The sequence below is a fragment of the Symphodus melops genome (genome assembly GCF_947650265.1).
Source record: "Symphodus melops genome assembly, chromosome: 18".
NCBI lineage: Eukaryota > Metazoa > Chordata > Actinopteri > Labriformes > Labridae > Symphodus > Symphodus melops.
The window spans coordinates 6,311,998-6,333,456 of NC_136708.1; the positions used below are offsets into that span (position 1 = coordinate 6,311,998).

Sequence of the window (21,459 nt, forward strand, 5' to 3'; positions counted from 1 at the left end):
AAGACTAATGCTTTACCTTGACGAAGCTCAGTTCAGTTCAGTTTGCAACATGTTTTGCCCTGTTTTCTACACATCTGTTCTGACTATTTTTGATGCACTGGATAATACCTGCCATAAAAATCTTTAAGGAAGTGTTCGATGATATAACAAAGCTTTACTTTTTGCCGTAAAATACAAATAGAAGATAGTGCTCATAACTACCAGCCTCTAGCTGCTAATTAAGTTTGAAAGTGAGAGCAGAGCTCATCCACTTGTTGCTGCATTAAGCTTTCATCCTGTACAAGGAGAAATATTTCTACCTCCGGCTTTTGTTCCCACTAACTACATATGTTGTCACCGGTTTTGACAAGTGGAGCAGAAAAGCATATTAAAGCTGACGATGTCATCCTCCCCAGCCTATTCATGTCCTCCTTTGCCTTGGAGACTTCAGAAGGCCTCAGAGATCTGGCTCCACAGAGTCTTTGTGTTGCACTAATTCACATCTTGAATGACATCAGCAGACCAGAGTATGATTAAAGAAGAACCCTGCAGCCTCCTCTGGCGAAGATGTCTTCATCAGTAGGGGGGAGGGATTGTTAGCAAGAAGTTCTTCAAAGAGAAAATCAATCACGACAACAAAGCGAGTGAAAGATGAACGAAGACCAGCTGAAGCATAATCTCATTTTCATCTCTAATTAAGTGTCATATGTCATAAGACGCCTGTATGCATCTGCAGCTTCATTTCATTTTAAAGAGCAACAGGTGGGATAAGGGACCCACTGTGTTTAATATTCTTCATGTTTGGAAACAATTTAATCAAGGCACTAATTAACCAGCCAGAGAGACACACCTTTACAATAGTAAGAACTCATGTGTGGTTCATTAGGAGGGAGGATAAAATCTCCTCCTGATAAGACATAAACACAAGGGTTAATGAGGATAATGAGGTGGCTGTGTCAACTTTTGAAAACAAACGTAACAAAAGGGATCCAAACCACAATCTTCCACCTCTTCATATTTTCTCAACTGCCATAAACACTTGAAAGGGCAAATCAAAACTGCGTGCCAATTGCGGATGCCAAGACAGTTAATATCAGAGGGCACATCAGTGAAAGAACGTTGCTTGGAACAGTATTGTGAGTGCACTTACAGCCTCAGGCTGTCTGGAAGTTGGTCCGTGTGCTCATGAATGAATAAAGCATGAAAAAAAGAGACAAAGTGAATTTTCTCACAATGACTCAATTTGAAAAATTGGGTGTTAGAGCCGGGTGTTAGGCTGCCGGTTGTTATAATCCAGCAGTCATGGCATGTACCATAGTGTCAGACAGAACTGACCGTGGAGTGTCTCCTCTCTTCACACCAGGTCAGGAGACGAGTTTGTCCGATGTGATTCGTGCTCTTTATTCACACACATGTCAGGCAAATCATTTAAAGAGCAGATCATGTTCATGATCCAGCTCAACTTGCTGAATTGCTTTGGCTCATTACCACGTCTTTCAGTTGAGTTCAGCCACCATTCCCCCTCATTTACACAGCTCCCTAATGCTCATTAGCTTTGGTAGCCAGTCGTTGACATCTGCTAAGATCTCACTATGCTTTTGAAATTAATGAAATAAATGTTTCATCAGATACCCATTTATTTTTTGTCATATTTCGTATTTGTTATATGGTATTGTTTTGTCATGATACTTTGAGTTCTCAGTAACACTGCATGTTACCCAAGATTTCCACAAACTCAGTGCGCCATGGTGCGGAGTGCAGCCACGAGCAGGTGTACTCACATCACAGACTACAAGATCACACAGAAAGATGAAAAGTAATAAACATGTTGCTTTGTCTTTCTGAGGTTGCCTTGTTTATTTGGTGCCTTTTTTTTTTACATAGTATTGATAAAGTGATGGAAAACACGATTGTTACTTCTTATATTGTGCTTTATTTTGAAATTGACTGGACGATCTGTGCGTTTCCTCTTCTGACTTCCTGCCCGGGTTGTTCTGTTCTGTGCAGCTTGATGCATGCCTGCAGCATACTCTGTCAAAAATAGGATGAAACAAAAGACTTGAAAACGGAGCAAAGCATAGTGGGCGCCCGCTGTGGAAGCACAGATTGTTAGCACAATCATTGTAGTGTGGCAAACTGTGGCGCACACTGTTTGTGGAAATTGGGAGTTAATCTGATTGCAGTTATCTTTACATTTTAGCTTTAAATAATATGACTACATAGGGCTGCTTAATTACAAAATAAACAATCTGAAACTTTTACCACACATGATAAAAACCTATGGACAAAACGTGCATCGGGACAGTAATTGTTAAATCTTGCTTTTATGACCGTGAGAATCCAAAATTGGAATTGAAATTGAAATTCAGTTAATTACCCAGCACTACAGCTACATTTGCATTTTCCCAACCTTGGAACAGCTTAATAGTGAAGAGGCTATCATCAATAAACTTATTTTTAATACAGAATTAACTTTAAATTTTTGGTTTCTTATGGTTCCTATTCACACACCAAACGGTTACGCTGAAACATCAGCACTGACCTTGAGTAGTTGAATGAAATTCTTACACAAATTAATTTTTCACCTGACTTTTAGCTGATTTGGTGGTACTGCAGAGAAGCCGCTGAGAGCTGCTGACTCCACACTCTCATCTGGCTGCCATTTGTAATCAGGCAGGTACGAAAGCGCATTTCATTAGAATGAGAAAATATAAACATGCTCTGTTTTTCTGAATTAATGAGGTAATTTCTCTGAATTTTGAGTCGCGTGTTAATGAAGGATGCAAAAAAATCGAAATTCTGACCAATTTTTCTGATTAGACAAATATCTCCAAACCCAACTGAAGCTCACATAATGTAGCAAACCTAAAAATAACTAGCCAGACTGTTTAGTTTAACCCAGATTTGTTTTGGTTTGAATCAAAAGGAGATGAGAGATATATATAGATGATATTGTTTTATGTAGTAACTTTGCAGAAGCACCTTAGATCTTTGCAGTTCAGATGCTAACCTAAGTTTGAGCTGTCAGGATCAGCTCTAATGAGACATGCTTCACTGATGTATCATGTTGCGTCTAAAATGCATTAAGGTTTGCTATGTAGGGACTCGAGAGGCATTAAGGCAACAGATGAAAATACTGGATCCCCACAGAGTGAGCCGTCATGCTGCCGTTGTACCGAGAAATGCAAACACTTCATAAATCATAATTCCAATAATTATAGTAATAAGACGAACATCTTAATAAGTCATATAAACCTAACTCGTGATTCAGAGATCATTACCTCGTAAATTTGGTAAAAAAAACTGATTTTCATTCTCCATGTGAATGCAACACACTCTTTATAGACAGGAAGTGCAGAGCTAGTAGAGGGTTTTTTTGATGAAAGAAGCTGCCTTTCATACATTTAGAAGAAAAAAAAAACATCACAGTGAGAGTTTTTTTAGTTGATAAGAAATCAGTTCCAGATTCACAGGCTAAAATATACCATATTTTAGATGCAATATGTTCACAAGAAAGCTAATTTCAAATGTCTCCTTTGTAACGATACAGGAAGTTTAGCATCTTAGCAGTTACAGTTGCCTGCTGTGGGTAAAACTCACTACATGTGGTCCATTAATAAACCAACAATTGTAAAGTTGGAGGCCAGAAAACATAGACAATGCAACGAGTCATGTTGGTGCAATTTATTAGAGTTGAGGGCAACAGCAGAGTTGGTTGCTTCTGATTCTTCTTGGTCTGTCAGCAGGAAAGACCCCTTTCACCGACCATCATGCGAGGCATAAAATACACTTAAAGCATCACAACATTTTAATATGCCAGTAAATGAAATCTTCTTATGAAGCAGTCAGACATGTGGATTCCAGTCTAAATTAAATTGCACTTTGAAACAGGAGGGCAACCCAACTTTAACTCAGAAAGTGGACACGTTTAGAAGTCTTTAGAGATGGAGGAGACAGTTCTTCGATATTTTTTCAAAAGCTGCATGCATAGGAAAGCACTTATCCTCACTGTCTAATCTAATGTGGCTCTTAGAAAAGCATTCAGTGGCTGGGAGACCTCTCTCTATCCCCCTTCTCCAACACGCACAAGACAAAGAATAAGCAATAATGCATTTCACATTTCATGGTCCCTCTTCCTCACCCTCTGAATGAATAGAGGATTAAGAATCTCAAGTGTTTGTTGATTTCTTTCTTCACAATCTCTCACTCTGTTCCCGTAAGGATCTTTTAAAAAAACGTGTTCTCGTCCCATTTATCACCAGAAAGAGCCCGACTGTGGCTCTCACCTTTCAGTGACTTTGCTTGTGCCTCAGAGCTCTGAACACTCCATTCATATGTAAATCCTTGCCACTTTAAAGTACAACCCTACCCAAGTAATATATCATCAAAGAAGAAAGCTGGAGCTCAGAGGGTGTGGAGGGGTGGAAGATAAATGTGTGCATAAAGCAGAAGGAAAATTTAGAGAATTCTGTCTATGCTGAAAATATGAGTTGCACATCATTCATTCTCCCTGTACTGTCCGAGAGTAAAAATACTGCTGTTCAGATCCAAACTAATGTGCAATCCATCATGGAGCTGACGATTCCAATGTTTGGTGAATCATTTTTGTCGAGGAGAGGACTGATTTCTCTTTTAAGTACAAACTGTAAATCAAAATGGGGAATATTGCAATTAAAGCTCAAATTTAATCAAACCCTCTGAATTGTCAGGTTCATGATGTGAAGAGTCATGAAAATGTATTTCACGGACATGTGACGCTTTATAAAGCTGTGTTGGATGCATTTTTTCTGCTTTGCATACAAGTCAGCGGTTGTCAATTTGGAATTCTGTAAATGTATCCTAATTTATTCTTGATGTGTCACACTGGGTTTCATCGTGGGGATTCTTTAAAGCTTCTGTGGAGGTTTTAGATGGAAAAGAAACGGGCTGAAATAATTCTGATGCTTCTTTGTGACTTTCAATCAAAACAGACCGTCAGCGAACAGATTGATTATCTAATGTATTTTCTATAGAGCTGTTTATGGTACGATATCAGGCAATAGTTAATTCAGCATGATGTGAAAACAGTCTTTGGGTTTTGCAAGGCAAAGATTTACAGTGAGTGATATATTATAGCAAATTGATAAGATTTTCCAACACAAAAGTCTGCTTTTGCAGGTTGAGGACAAGTTCAAGAAAGAGATCAGTGGTTCACGTTTGTTCACAGGGGGCCACCAAGTGTTCCTGCAGGAGCTTTAAATTTGTGCCATTTGATTTTTACCAAAAACTAAACCATTAAATCATCACAGGAACTCTTTGAGACCAATGTAATAAACTTTGTGAAGGCTGTAAATTCCCTTGAAAATAACTGGGCTATTAATTGCAATCAGCCGTTCCTTGGAAAATGTGTGTTTCATTTGTAAAAGAATAGAAGTTGTAAATTCAATATTTTTCTGAATTAATCAAACCACTTATACCCATCTTCCACCTTTCCAAATATTCCCCTCTGGTCTAAATGAAACATCTGTTTGACATCACTCCTCTGTAGCAAGATTAGATATAAGTGGATGTAAACTGTATACCTGCGTATACCCTGCACTACAACACTGATTGTTGTAGTGCAGTAGTTGCAACCAATTGGTGCAATGTACACATGCAATGTACACATGCAGAGTGAGAAATCTACGGTAGTCAGAACCTAAAGTTTGATTTATCCGTGCGATAAAAATCATTGTTTTGCAATGTATTTATTGCAGATGCTCATATCCTAACGATATAAGTGCTATCAGTTGCTTAGTCCTATCTCCTAGTTCATCATCTCAGTGCAGCTCTGTTAGCATGATAACACAGCCCTGCCCTGCAGGTTACAGCACATCTGTCAACATTCAGAAGAAAGGCAAGAGCATACTACATGGAGCGGTTCAGCTGTATGGGCGTGTTTAGGCTTGAATATTATTGCTGCTGTATGATTTGTGAATGAGACCTTGAGATGGAGCACAAAGCTGGAGAAAAACATTAGTTTTAGGATATTCATTTAGTATGGATGAACTGAGCCTATAGAATTGGGCTAAAGGTTAATGGACTGTTTGAATATTGATCTCACTAGTACCCTACAACTACCATAATATCCAAATCCTTTTACCCCAACGAGAATCCTGCTTTCCTTTGTGTTTTAGCAGTTTAGTGCATTCAATTTTTTAACCTATTGAGCATTGAAGCAGTGAGTAAAATGGTTGGAAATGTATTTCATCAACCTTTTGGTTACTTCCTGTGAACAATAACGTTTCAGTTGAGCTTGCTCTAATTGCTCCTCCCTGTGGAGCTGGAACATCCCCAGCTGAACAGCCACTCAACGCATGAAGAGGAAACGTCATTGACTTAAAGTATTAGAAAATCTCTCTCTTGTTACCATGAGGGGTTTGCTAATGCCAGTCTCTCTGCCAATAAGACAACATCCGGTATTGTCCAAAATGTTTTTTTGTTTTTTTTATAGATTTTTTTTCTTCTGTTTGACCACTTTGTCATCTTTGCTGTCTGGCTAAGCAGAGGGATGTTGAGTCATGATCTCCTAGGGGTATGAGGGTGTAGTTTTGCTGATATCTAATCAAAACACAGTTGGGATTTTGAGTCCCTTGATTTAAGTTGTTTATATGTCCTGCACATGTGGAACAATGTTGAGTTTAAAGGATCTTATTTTCAGCTTAATTGAGTTGCAAAATCCTTGCCCATTGAATTCAGAACATTCTTCCTGCCAACACATATTGTTAAATCAGTTCTCAATCAATCCTTGCTTAATAATATTAAACTTAAAATACATTTTTAGAGCTGTAAAGAAGCACAAGTGGATATTCATGAGCCATCAATATCTGTGATACTTTAGATTAGATTACAAATGAAGTAATAAAATAATGACCCCCATGTGGAATTTGTGCTGTCATATCTGCAGTAAACATAAAATAAATGACAGTGTATTAGGCTTATAATGTGAAGACACGGTGGTCTTTGTTGCAGAGTGAAGTAGACATCGGGCTATTCATGATACCATTATCTGGTGTCCAGAGGGAACAGCATTAATGTGTTCAGAAGTGAAAATACAACACTAGATGCAGGTGACACGCATGCATTAAGGTCGGTAAATGTGTGGCTTTAAGACAGGGAACATCATGGTAGATTTCTGAGACCTGCTAATCATCTGGGGTTTGAAGATTTAAGCGGCTAAACTATCCTGGTCCAGGAAGAGAGCAGAAAGCAGTCGGGCCATAAAGTTCCTCTGCCCTCCCCAAAGAACTGACGGCAATAAATATATATTGACAAGCAACAAAACTGCTTGGGTTGAAGCCAGTGTTGAGTGTTTATGAGTCAGTGTTTGCACTCCATTGATGAAAAAATAAATTTCCTTAATAACAAAAAAAATGGATCACTCTCACTCTGTGGCAGCAGAGCGTCCTCATCTTGCGGTATACTATATGATTATTGAAATCTTCAAAAAGTTTCAGACATTTTCTAATTATTGAATCTGAGTATGAGCAGGATTACCTTGAAGTTTCTGCATCCTAATCATGTAAGGAAACCATCAGAGGAGCTTAACCGAGGATCAGACGGCCTAATTTGTAAGGACAATGTTGAGAAAATATATTATTATTTGGTCATTTGAAAATATGATTAGATACAGAACAGGTCACTAAGATATTAACTTAGTGGATACATTGGTCTTTTTGCTGATAATTTGTGTACAATTACTACTGTGAGCTCCAGATTTCTCCCTGAGGCATGTTTCTCTCTATCCTGTCTTTTGGAAAATGGTGTGTTTCTCCTTCTCCGTAACCCAATTTTTAACATTTATTTTTAGTGTCAACCTAACATTTGGTGCCACAGAGTTCATGTGACACCAAATAGAAAAGGACTTAAGATAAGTATATAGGTAATTAAACTTGACAGTATATGCGATGGACAAGCAAGAGTCCATGTGCTGACAGGTTAAATAAGCACTAATGGTTTTTGAATATATCATTAACTGTGGGGGGAGCCTGTCACAGCATGCACTGGGTGAGTTATATGTTATCATGGACAGGTTGTCAGTCTTTTACAGGACTATAATTAGACACAAGTACACAATATTTCCACTCTGGGCTTCTCAAAGTATCCAGTTTACATAAAGTGCATTATAAAGGGACACGAATTCTGCTTGTGTTTTATGCAAATGCAACCTGCTTTGCATACTGATGTTATATGAAAACAAGTAAGATATTTGCTGGTTTGTTATAGATCGTAGATAATCAGTTTGTCATATACAGTACCTGTAAACATTAATGACGCATACTCCCATCACTCTCTCACATCAGTTTTACTCTGTGTGCAGTGATAATAAGACACACTTGCATGCTAATTTAAATAAGCTGCCCAACAAGAGTTAGGATTCGATAGGGTAACATCTGCAGTAAACATAAAATAAATGACATCGTCTGTCTAAAATATGCAGCAGTTATCAGTGTGCAGTTGTTAAGGATGCTCGGACTCTCTCTTCACGTAGGGAATTCCAGTCCCAACCATTACACTGGCTTCCGGTTTCAGAGGTACGATTCTATTGATTACTTTTAAATCTCTACATTGTCTGCCTTTGGTTAAAATGACAAAACTCAAAACTTTTTGTGTCTCTCTTCAGGTCCCTCAAATCACAGACTCAAATGTTGTACAGAGTACCAGGATCCAGGATTTAAACAAATGGGAGGGAATCTTGCTTTTACTGTTTTAGCGCCAATGCTGTGGATCAAACTCCCACTCAATATCAAATCAGCTGAGTCAGTGCCCTAGTTTAGAGTCTTAAAAAAGTCAGCTGTACTGGCAGGGTTTTCTATAACCCTGTTTATGTTCATTTTCGTACTCCAGGTACATATTTTGTACTTTCTTTTGCATCTTTGTTGTAGTATTGTCATGACAACCTTGTGACCCTGGTTTAATAAGCCTTATTTTAGAATTCATCAATATTAAACCTAGGTAGCTAACACAACGTTTGTCTCTCCTAAACGTTTAAAGCTTTGAATTAAAGATGAGAAAGTAAGCTGGGAATGTGTAAATGTTTCATCATCTTGATCTCTCTCTAAAATCAAATTGTACTGTCTGAACAGTTGAGGTGGATTTAGTGCGTGTTCAAATGTAACATTTTCTGCTGCACAACTTGAAAAGCTTCATTTATATGCTCAAGCAGTTGGTTTGGCATTTGCACATCGAGTTGAAGGGACTGCTCTGCTGTTTTAAGCAAATTCCTTCTGACTCAGTTTGGGATATAATACACTGTGTAGAAATTCCTGCAGTTGTTGCCAATGTTGTTTGTGTCTCAGGGGGCTCGCTGCAAAATCTGTTTATCTTCTGGCACTTGATCTATCATTTGACATGTACACTAAAAAACTTTGTGGCAAGAAAGAGAATCCCAGACTCAATTTAAAATTGGAAATTAGCTAATAAATAAAGAAATAAAAAAAAAGAAAACTACAGACTAGAAGTAGCTCAAATGGCATCTCATAGTAGGAGTGATGTCTTTCTGAATATAACTTGGGCAACACAATACAGTGGAAGAAAAATGAAGAAGAGGACAAATATTTGTGTGTGTTGGGAAAAGGGCTTCTTGTGCTATCACGGCAATGCTGGTGTTTCTCAACACCACATAAGGTAAATATTAAGGGTTGAAGCCTGAACGACATCACCCATCTGTTGCTGCAGTCAAACCGATGGCCGACACCATGCAGGAAATGACGAAACCAAGCTTTCAGTCTGCCTAACGACAGGCTTAGAGCTGGAGCTGAGGCAGGTTTTTAGCCTCTTGACGGATTGTGACGTCACGTCCACCTGTCAATCAGCTCAGCTTCACGCCTTATTGTGAATAGCACTTATCTTTCATAAAATCTAATTGAATAGTTTTCAAAACCTTCTTGGCCCCATATAGTGTGCTGATCCACTCATGATCTAACTAGACCAATTTCACTCATTGAATCAGACTGAAACCATGTTAATTTATGCTTACACACTGGCTTTTTTATTGGGTGTGTATGTGACTACCAGTGTTTCTGCAGCCAGCCTCAAGCGAACACTCGACACACTGTAGAATTTTTCTCCTTCCACCTGCGTCAACACCAGAGGTTGCCGCTCGTTTCACACTGAGAATTTATTGCTTTAATTGGATGCATTAAAATGTTTCCTTCACATCTATTTAAGCATCTCCAAGCTTTTTTGCAAGAAGCACCAAGCACATCACTATCCTCAAAGTGAATTGTGTAGAATTTCAGTCTACAGTAAATTACATTATATCAATGTCAACTGTAAAACATCGACATGCAAGTCTTTTAGTGCATATCCTAAATAAGTGTTTGCTTTGTGTAAAGCATGTAAGTAAGCAATATAAGATGAGGAAAAAAGAAAACATCTTCAGCACCAACTGCTCGTAATACACCTCCTTTCATCCTCTGTTTAGTAATAGGTCTCAATTCAATAAAATATTGATGAACACACTTCCCTGACAGCTGATTATTTAATGAACATCACATTACGTCAACAGGAGAAGAACACTTTTTTTTTTTTTAGAGAAATGTATCTTTTTATCTGTTATTTCATCAGGGTTGCATCGAAACATTTCAAACACTGGCTGTAAAATTCTGATTTTGTGTATATTACCATAAATCTCCCATCTGTTCTCAGGGATAGAAAACTACAAGGTGGACCATAAATCGGGAGGATACGCACACAATCAACTTATTGTTTTATAATGGGATACTTGCTTTTGTAGAAGCATATAAAGTGGTGTCTGGAAGGAAGGGAAACTCAATCTGGCCAGTAGAACGAACACTCCCAGTACACACAGCAGAAGCCAGTCAGGTGGATGAATGAGAGTGGTAAATAAATCCATTAAAAGCTTGGGTGTTTTTAAGACACCAGCTCAGTACTTGATGTCTGACTGTTTGTGACTCACGCCAACTCCAACTCATCTGTGGGATCAGAGGCGAGACGTGGCTTCTTACATGGTTCCTGCATTGTGACAGGGTCAAAGTCCTATGATCGCTCAGACAGCTAATCGTGTTCTCTTAATTTGATCTTCTGTGTGCACGTCAGAGGACTGTCAGTGTAGAAAACAGAGGGGCAGAAGGGGGAAAAATGCACTCAGCCAGAAACAATACAAATAAGATGCCCAAATTACAAGAGAGGGACAGTGTCTGTTGCAGTGTGTCACAAGCAACGCAGGCTCCCTTGTGTATGCAGAAGAGCAGATGACAGAGGAAGTGTAGAAGTACTTGTAAACATGTGTAATTGAGTGAGCTCCTCAAGGAATTGGACATAAGTGTGTTTCGTTTTGGCTTAAGAGTCACAATAATTTGGATAGAAAATGATAGCATGTGGCTGGAGGGAGGATTTGAGTGCTAATTTGAATTTGTGCTGCAGTGGCAGAGCTTCAAGTATGCTGTATGGTTCTAAATTATACAGTAAAGCTGGTCAAAAGAGGTGTGTGTGTGTGTGTATATATGTGTATATATATATATATATATATATATATATATATATATATATATGTATGAGGGCGGCTGTGGCTCAGTTGGTAGAGTCGTCGCCCCCTCAATCGGAAGGTTGAGGGTTCGATCCCCAGCTCCTGCGAGCAACATGTCCGATGTGTCCTTGGGCAAGACACTTAACCCCAAATTGCTCCCCCTGCTGCGTCTGGGGCGTATGAATGTGGCGTGAATGTATAGATACTGGATGGGCCACATATCCAGCCCATCAGTGTGAATGGGTAGGTGTGATGGGTAGGTGTAGACTAGAAAGACTAGAAAAGCGCTATACAAGCTGAAGTCCATTTACCATTTTACCATCTCTGGTTGAGATTTTTCTTGACTTTTACCTAATTCTTTCATGGCTCACTGCGACTTCAAATAGTTTTATACGGGGGCTTGCAGGAAAAGTAATGTCAGGGTGAAAAATGTGTCCCTTTGTGATTGCTTAGATTTTCATGCCTGGTTGAAAACATACCATCATGAGTGAGAGAGAAACAAGAGATACTGTGTCAGAAGATATGATCAACTTACTTAAATGTCAATCTTTTTTTAAACTGATAGAGAAGTAACTTTGGTGAATACAATAATATTCAACCGAACACTGTTGCCTCTTTATTCAATCCAAAGGTTTTTGGCGTTTGAAATAGGGGAATTTGAACAGAAAATATTCTTTGTTTATACATTTCTCCTCCAATTTGGCTAAAAATCCCCATGACAATATGTGCACTTAACCCAACAGTTATTTTATCATTTCACATTTCAAAACGGAGACTGATGGCTCGTTAGCAGCTGGCCAGGGACTGGAGCTGTGCTGAGGCAGAGAACAGACTCCCTACAGTCTAGTTTATTTAACTGTGGAACTCTTCCAATGGAGTTTCTCTCATGAGATGCTCAATTATAGAAAGTCATTTTCCCATGCTCTCATTATACTAAAACAGAAAAAAACAGATTTTGGGGTTACATTTTTATCCAGTACAAAATGCAATCTGAATTGATTGCATTTTGTATATGTATGTAGAATATTCCCAGCACATTACCATCATCAGTGGTTGTGGCTCCTTTGCTAGAGTCGTTGTCTTTTGACAGGAAGGTCAAGGGTTCGAACCCCAGCTGCTTTTGCATTTCTAATGTAGCAAGACAAGATTCCTCCTGCTGCTTTGTCAGTGGCGTATGAATGGGATTAGTTCCTTCTTACTATATATCTACATCTGCCATCAGTATGTGAATTGGTAGGTGTGACACGTGATGTAAAAGCACTTTTAGTTGTCAGAAGACTATAAAAGCATAATATAAACTTCCTGTGTTTATTACTTTGTTTGTTATTTGTGATGCAACACGTACAGTATGTTCTCCTCAGCTTGAAGGGCACTAACAAAATGTCTAATGAAGGTCTGGCACCGAGACGCGACCAATAAATGTTTGTTTGACAGTTAGACTGTGTGTGGGAGTTGACCTGTAAGTTTCCGATGGATACATTGCTTTCCTATGCACCTGTCTAAAGAGATACATGTGCGAAGGGGGTTTTTTGGTCAATTTTCCAAAAATTTTCCAAATTCTGTTGTAGGAATGACCTCGGCTTTTAGGTGTATCGTCAAGCTTCCATCCAGGCACTCCGGACGTTTTCTCATTAAAAGTTAGGTTTTACTCTGCCATAACAGCAATGACTTCACTATTTAATATAGTAGTATAACACACTAACTGGAGCGTCATACATCAGTATTACTTTTGATCATTGTTGCATTATTAACTCTATGTTAAAGATTGTTTCTCTTATTTTACTGTACTGTTTTGACAGCCATGCTGCATCTTTCGTTGCTGTGCTGCTGTGTGAAAAGCTGCTCCTCCAGCTTTGCAGATAAGTGATACACGGTTCTTGATGGGTTTAGCGGTTTGATGTCTCAAGGGCACGAACATGGCTATGTGCAAAACTAAATGTATTCTCTGAAAAATGCATGAGGCACAATCTGAAAATACGTTTTTTTTTCTGCGAAGGGAGTTAATGATGTCTCTATGGAGCGGATCTGTTGAATAGGCAAATGCTAAGGGAGAGGGGCTTGCTTCTAGATTCATAATTTTGCACATTAACACCTGGAGATAACTCTTCAACCTAAGGAATATGTAGATGTCATGACTGTAGTCTCCAAAATATCATAAAAAGTTTCTACCCAATCTCAAATTTGTGGTTATGAACATCTGAGCCACTGAACATGACAAACGACTTCAGAGAAGTGCGAAACCTTTTAGATCTGTCTTTCACAGTATTACATGGCTCTCCTGAGAGGAGAGACTAAAAAGCTTTAAAAACGGTGTAAATAAAGTTTTCATCATTGCTTGAGCTCTCCATATATCCACATGCTATAATCAATCTGCACATAATTAACTGACACCGACAGAGGAAAGATTATGTTTTGTTCATTAATATAACACTTAAAGTGGATGCAGAAAAAATGAGCAGACTTTTCTGTTTCCCCCAAGGGTGACTTTGACACAATAACCGTGTAATCTCTTATAATTATATTTTAAAATATTTATGAACCTTATTCCCGCAGTCATGAGAAAAATGATTTTCATAAAAGGATAGAACATTTCAGCTGTGGTGGCTGTAAAAAAGATCCACAAATTGACTGTTATCATTTAGTTTTTCCATAATGTGAAACACCAATGTGACAATTAACAAGGTAAACCCCTTATAAAAGGACACATGCAGAGCAGACTGTCCAAACAAAACCACACAATCAAACTAACTAAAAATATCAAGACACCAATCAAAATTCACACATCATTGGTATGCCCCCCTAATACATTATTAAAAACTAATGGTATATGGATGTGAGCTTGTAGAAAGCTTTCCTAGTCTTCTTCCACACACACACACACACACACACACACACACACACACACACACACACACACACACACACACACACACGCACACAAAAACATAATTGAATCCCTGCTGCTCATTTTTCATCCTCGGGTGGTCAAGATCAAGCTCAGGGACCAATATGATGAGATAAGTTCAAGTAGATGCATGTCAGATAAACAGTCATAGATGTCATGCATGATTTATTCAAAACATGATTCAATGACAAAAGCTAATTAAAAAAAATACAAACACTTAACTTATTCAGGTACAACAGTGAAACTCGCCTGTTTATGTTCGCTTCTTTCACCTTTTGATCAATCAAGGTTTGATGGCAAGTCAGACAATAATCAAAGCCTTAGTTTTACACTTACTGAATCTTTCAGCATCTTCTGGGGTGTTGTGTTCTATCAAAGAACAAAGCAACCTTTTTGCTGTGAGATCAAACGTGCAGTATAAAACTCTACAACTCTGACTTTGAAATACATTCTTAATTACGACGTTTCATCCTGTATCTTTCGGTCAGCTTTTATCTGGCTCAGTTCCAGAGTCTGTTGTTTCTGTATCACAAACCTTGATGTCTGTCTTTGTGTCCTCTCTTTCCTGCAGGGTGAGTGCTCTCAGAGGTGCTACAACATCTTTGTGCTGGAGACAGTGTGTGTTGCCTGGTTTTCGCTGGAGTTCCTTCTGCGCTTCATTCAGACACAGAGCAAGTGCATGTTCTTGCGCACACCTCTAAACGTCATCGACGTGGTGGCCATCCTTCCCTACTACATCACCCTCATTGTGGACTCTCTGTCAGTGGGAGAGAAACCTACGAGCTCAGGGAACAACTACCTGGAGAAGGTGGGGTTAGTCCTACGAGTCCTGCGAGCTCTCCGGATCTTTTACGTCATGAGGTTGGCTCGTCATTCCTTAGGCCTGCAGACACTCGGTTTGACAGTGAGGAGGTGTACGCGTGAGTTTGGCCTGTTGCTGCTGTTCCTTTGTGTGGCCATGGCTCTTTTCTCCCCACTGGTGTTTCTAGCAGAGAGTGAGTTGGGTGCCAAGCAGGAGTTCACAAGCATCCCTGGTAGCTACTGGTGGGCTGTTATCTCCATGACGACAGTGGGATATGGAGATATGGTGCCGCGAAGCATCCCTGGTCAGGTGGTGGCACTCAGCAGCATCCTAAGCGGCATTCTCCTCATGGCCTTCCCCGTCACCTCCATCTTTCACACATTCTCCCGTTCTTATTTGGAGCTAAAGGAGGAACAGAACCGGGCCATGAGGCAGAAGCTGGACTCGCAGGACAGCACCAAGTCCCAGAACAGCGAAGACTCTCAGGAGACCGACAGCTACCATGGCATCACAGAAGCCACAGCCTCAACCTTGCAGAGGAGGAAGGCCATGGCTGCACAGAGAGCTGCTGAATTAAGGGCATCCACACGAACATAGTTGATCTGTCTGTCTTTGTCAAGCAACAGCCTGGGAGGCTGTGACACTCAGCACCAGGACTTCAAAGTTGACAAGCAGCAGGATTGTGAGCAGGGAGGAGATATCTCTCTCTGGAGCTTGACTTCGCTGCTTTGATCATGTAAAGCGACTGTGCACCAGAGTGTGTCTGAATTTATTTAGTTTAACAGAGGAGTTGCAGAGGTCTTTTTTTTTTCCTCCACATATTTGACTCGAAAACACAAGTCACTGTAAGCTCTTTGTAATTATACAACTGATTTCAAACGAGACAAAGTAAGTAACTACTGTACTCTCATTGACTGGGGTTCAGAGTTGAGATGAGTAAGTGCAAAGTATGTGCAAAGAAATGCACAACACAGTGTTGTTTAGTCCTCACACTGAGTTCCTTTTTATAATGTAGCTACATTTTAGAAGAGTGCCTGTTAATAGGTGAAATGCCATACATGTATTATTGTTTGTGAAATGCAGCATCATCTCCGTTTGCCTCAATGCATGTAACCCTAGGATGATCAAGGGAAGATACTTTTTTAAAAAGATTTAGTTATGTTTGATTCCTCAAACAGACGTCCTTTTTGCATTAATTTGTAAAACGTTTTACTTAACTCTCACACAATGGGTCCTATGCATGAATGATTTTTTTTCTTTTCGTGCTGTCCTCTTTTGCACAAAGCAATAAAAATGAAAAATAATCTTACAGGGGATTCATGAAACACGAGCTGACAGCCAAGTCTGTTCTTACCAACCATGGTATGTTGATGAATAGAGGTTAACCTTTAAGTGTGAGGCAATTTGCATAATGAAATACACCAATAAAACAATTTAAAGGCAACACACTCAACTTCTATGTCCGATCCAAAGACCAACAAGCCCCTGACATCAGTAAGTTAATCTTAGACATTGGCTGTAATTATAAAAATATTACACTTCACCACTGAGCAATGGTGGATTAATTAAAATGCGCTAATGCTGAAAGGTAATTAGCATACTTGTGAAAATGTTTGAATTTTAACACTATGACTAAGCTGCCAACTTCCAGCAGCACGCTCATAAAAATTCAGTGATTCTGTTTATCACATATTATTTGATGTTGATAGAATGATTTGTTTATTATGTTGGTTAAGGATTTGGATTTACAGATGGGGCCGTGTCACTGCACTCTTTTGTTCCAATAACGGTACAATAATTACATGACTATCATATAGTAATAGCATTAAATCCCCTTTTTCTCTTGGCCTGCTGAGCAGTAGAGGAAATGTAATTTAGTGTGATGTTAAGTCACTCTCTCTGGAAGGTCCAGTGTATATGTTGATTATTGATACAAAGGACCAATATGTAAGATATCTACTGAATTAATTTACAACATGATCTTAGTTTATCATCAGACATTAAAGAAACTGACCTTAAAAGCCTTGCCGTTATTTCAATAAGCTCCTCGACGAAAAATGTGATAAAACTAGGATACATTTAGGAGATGCTTTTAAGAAAAGGAGAGTGGTTGGCATGCAGAAAAGTTGCAGTTCTGGCTAAACACTGAAGCTTCTCTGTCCGAAACCTGGCAACTGATGTGCAAGGGGGCAGGGTAGGTCGGCTCGCTGCAGTGTTTTGAATTTGGGTACCAGTTGACATCCAGGAGTCAGAGTAACATATTGCTCCTTTAAAACTTTTGTAATAGTCAATTAGTGTTCAAATCTGTGTGCAAGATTCATGCATGAGACTCAATGTGTTCCAATATTAGATAACCACCTAAAACTAGAAGTATTTTCAGTATTTTTTGGTTTGCAATGACTTTGCCTTCATGTGTCGGAGAGATGGAGTTTGTGCAGATTCCTGTGTCATATATTTTACCAGTCAGAGGAGCAAACATCATTTGATTCTTTTGAAAGAGAAAATGTATGTCATACATTTCACATCCACATCCAGGTAATGCAAAACACCAACCTTACTTTCACCAGTCTTAAACCATTTTGGAAACTGCAAATATGTTTCAGAACTTAAAGGGTTTCCTCATATTATTGGAAATACAGCCCCTTTTTTCTTTTGACTTGAGTGCCTTGTGCTTTGAAGTAACACATTAAAAAAACATTTCCTCAAATTGTTGTCAAGTCAGATCTCATCACAGCAAAGTGCTTTAGAGTGCAAATAAGGTTTAGATATTTTTTAATATGCCAGAAGTTAATGTTAAGCCTACCAACTCTGAATCACAGTCACTGGATTAACTGAATCATTAAGCATGAGAACATAACACAGACACTATTATATCAACAATAAAACAATTTAAAAGTAAAACTGTTGTTTTGCTGAGAAGGGAATGAGACAATTAGACATCACAGAATATAAACCCTGTTTTATTGGATTTGTGCTTTGCATCATGAATCCATGAAATAAAGATGATAATGAACACTGTCCCATGTGATGAAGCTTTGATTTAATAACTTACAGGGGCGCTCTGAAGTTTGAAGACTGTGCTGCACTTAGGACGTCCTAAATTGGTCTGTCTGCGGCTTTGTTCATGTTTTCTCCAAACCCTTTGTCAATAATAAATGAGTTCTGTTTCCAGGAGTGAAGTTGGCTCATGCACTATGAATGTCATAGATGGTGACAGTGCTTCTATGAAGTGCTCAGCTCAGAGTAAACAGCCTGTTTGATGAACATTCATGCTCACACAGTTGGTGCTGCAAAGTCAAGCCATGGGGGAAAAAAATAGATCCTGGACCTTCATCTGCGCTCAAGCAGTTGGTTAAAGATGAAATCGAGTATGTTATAAAATCTTTGTGTGAAAACAAAGTCAATGAGATAACATTTTGAAGGTTTGCAGCCGGATACCTCAGAATCTGATTTCAGATCTCCAGTGTAGGTTAGTAAGTACTAAGCTATTAGCCAACTGTTGCATGTGTACACATCAAGCAGTAAAAAGTGTTGTTATAGACAATCCTTAACAAGGTTTCCTCTCTGAAATAAAACACTAGTGTGAGGTAAAACAGCAAATTCTCTAAAGTAATTTGTATAAAAATGGATTCTTCTGAGACAGCCACCTGAGCTGATACTAACTTTAGCCTGTATCTGAATCAGAACTTCAAGAGTTTCACAGAAGGGTCCCCTGAGGTGAAGTCATTGGTGTAGACTAGAGGGAGAAGAGCAGTGGGAAGAGAACACACCCCTGGGGGGTGCCAGTGCTGATTGTCCAGGTGCTGGATGTGACGCTCCCCAGCCTCACCTGCTGCCTCCTGTCAGTCAGGGAGTTGGTGATCCACTGACGGGTGGATGCAGGCAGGTGAGTGAGTTTACAGTGCAGGTTATCTGACTTATCTGACTTAAATCTGGCGTCCATGTTATCATTAAAACTTAAGCGGACATTACATAGAATACTAAAAATGTTTCCAATTGTAACTGTTACAGTTTTCCATTTGACCAATAGCCAGTACGATCACAAAGGTAAGCCATTAGACCCATATAGGCTTTTGAATATTATGGCTGGGAAGTGAAAAACAAAATGACAGTGTGAGACACTTTAACAAAGCTTGACATTTTGTAAATCATTTCTAGATTTTGAGGAAAGGGACTCTTCACTGATTGATCTTCATTCCAAGTCTCACCACGGTCATGAGCTGAGGGTACTGACAAAAAACCCCCCCAGTTTCAATTCAATTTCAATAAATTCAAAAAACGTTAAAACTTTTTCAAATTCCTCCGTCTGATATGGGAACACCTTGAAATTCTCAAGGGAGAAATTGACGTAACGTTAATGTGCTTGTTGTAACTGCAACCTGACTTCTGAAAAGCAGAAGAAAATTGATGGATTTTTCATTTTATAAAACAAAATAAAAAAAAACTTTTATAAAGAAAAAAAACATGATTATTTGAGAAAACAAATGTGCAAAATGTAAACATTTATACGAGTGCTGGGACAAATTTACTATTGTCAGAACACTTTTACCAGTCCCAAAACAAATGCTAGAAGTGACCAGAAAATGACTCGGTGAGCAGTAAATTATTTTGTTTTGGTGGAAAGACTGTGTGAAATGTGTTGATTGAATGATGTGTTTTTCCATTTTGTGTAACCCTCCTCAGAACGTTATGTCATTTCGCTCGTCACCTGGAAGGTCTCTTGAAATTTTGAAAGGACACAGAGGAGATGCGAGGATCAGGGGTACTTACCAGACCATCCATCTCTTCCATATTCTTAAAAAAAAGTTGTAACAATTATTTTAAATATGCTGTCTCAGGTGGGTTCCAAAAACAGAATCAACATGTAGTCAATGTCCTGCCACTTGTACATTTTTTAAAAATTATTTCTTTAAGTTGATTTTAGTAAAAATCTAAAAATCGTCCACTTAGTAATTTGGGTTTGCAGTTTCCAGGCACAGTGAAAATGCAAGTTTTTTCCTTCTGGAAATAAAAGAATTATGGCCAACGATTAGTTTTCAACGACCAAATTTAAATAGACTAAAAGAATTCTGACTCAGGTAAAGTCTTCCTAAAAAGGTGGGAGGGTGGTTTATACTTTTAACCTTTTAAAAAACAAAAAAAGCAAAAGGAAAATCACAATAACTCAAGATAACACCAGCTGTGGAGATATGTAAAAACAGTCTGGTTCACAGCTATATATAGTATACTGTGTAGAATTTCTTCACTGTGTTGTTGCTGGTAGTGAATGCTGGAAAAGTCCATCAGAGATAAGAATGATGTTAAAACCTTTTTATTCTCTTAAATGGATTTGGAAATGTTTATTCTTTCCAGCGACAGCAGCCAAATTTCTAATTTGATGAAAACCTTATATTATCCAAACATGTCCTGATTCTTAAATTCATTTGACTCTTTGAGCCAACTGTAGGTGAGTTTTTAACATTAACAACACACAACATGGCACACTGATGTTTATTTATTTTTTGACTAGGTGTTGGATGTTTGTAAGGTATGGTGTCGTGGTGAAAAAAACCTCATAAACTAAAAGGGAAAACCTTTTAGTTTTTCACCATTTTAATTTCATTAATTAACAGAAAAAATACTCAAGTCTAAATATTTAAAACCAACTGATACCTGCACAGTACAACAAACTAAGAGATCTGTATAAGCCAGTACCCATAATTAGACTGTATCTATCACACTAGGAGGCTCCCTCACATTCACTTGTGTTGCTAAGGTACTTAGCAGGGACTTTATTTTGAAGGTCGTGATAAAATGCCTTTGTGATAACTGTTTGGCCAGTCGTGTTCTCGGATGTCTTTCTGTATTTGCTGTGATTTTCTAATTGGTATTTAAACACGTACTGTATCTAAAGTCAGATCAATACAATTAAAAAACTAATCACAAAGTAATTAAAACTTTACCAATAGAAGTCATGGACTCGGCGTGAAAGGTTAAGCAGTTTGAAACTGTTTTTTTTTAACCTATTTATCTTGAAAATGTACTATCTGTGGGCTGCCTCCTCTTTGTACCTGTGGAGAGCTTAACTGGAAAGCCCAACACATGTGCTTCTTATTTAGATATACTCAAAGCATCTGGTGGTCTCATTCTTCCTTTGACGTCTGTCAGAGATGAACTGCAGTTTGGAGCAACGTTAGACGTCTGAAAAACATTTCCATCAAACAGAACATGACGCAGGAGTTTCTCCATGACCCGTTTATTGGGAGATGATGCCACGTCATATTC

General features: G+C 38.7%; 1 protein-coding gene across 1 annotated transcript in view; it reads left to right on the plus strand.

Annotated features, from left to right (window-relative positions):
- Positions 1-18,213, plus strand: part of kcng2 (potassium voltage-gated channel, subfamily G, member 2) — a 30,989-nt gene extending 12,776 nt beyond the window's left edge. The window contains exon 3 of the mRNA XM_079368698.1: positions 14,965-18,213. Within this exon, the coding sequence (XP_079224824.1) occupies positions 14,965-15,792 (828 nt within the window). The 3' untranslated portion in view covers positions 15,793-18,213. The remainder of the gene's footprint in view (positions 1-14,964) is intronic.
- The last annotated feature ends 3,246 nt before the right edge of the window (positions 18,214-21,459 follow it).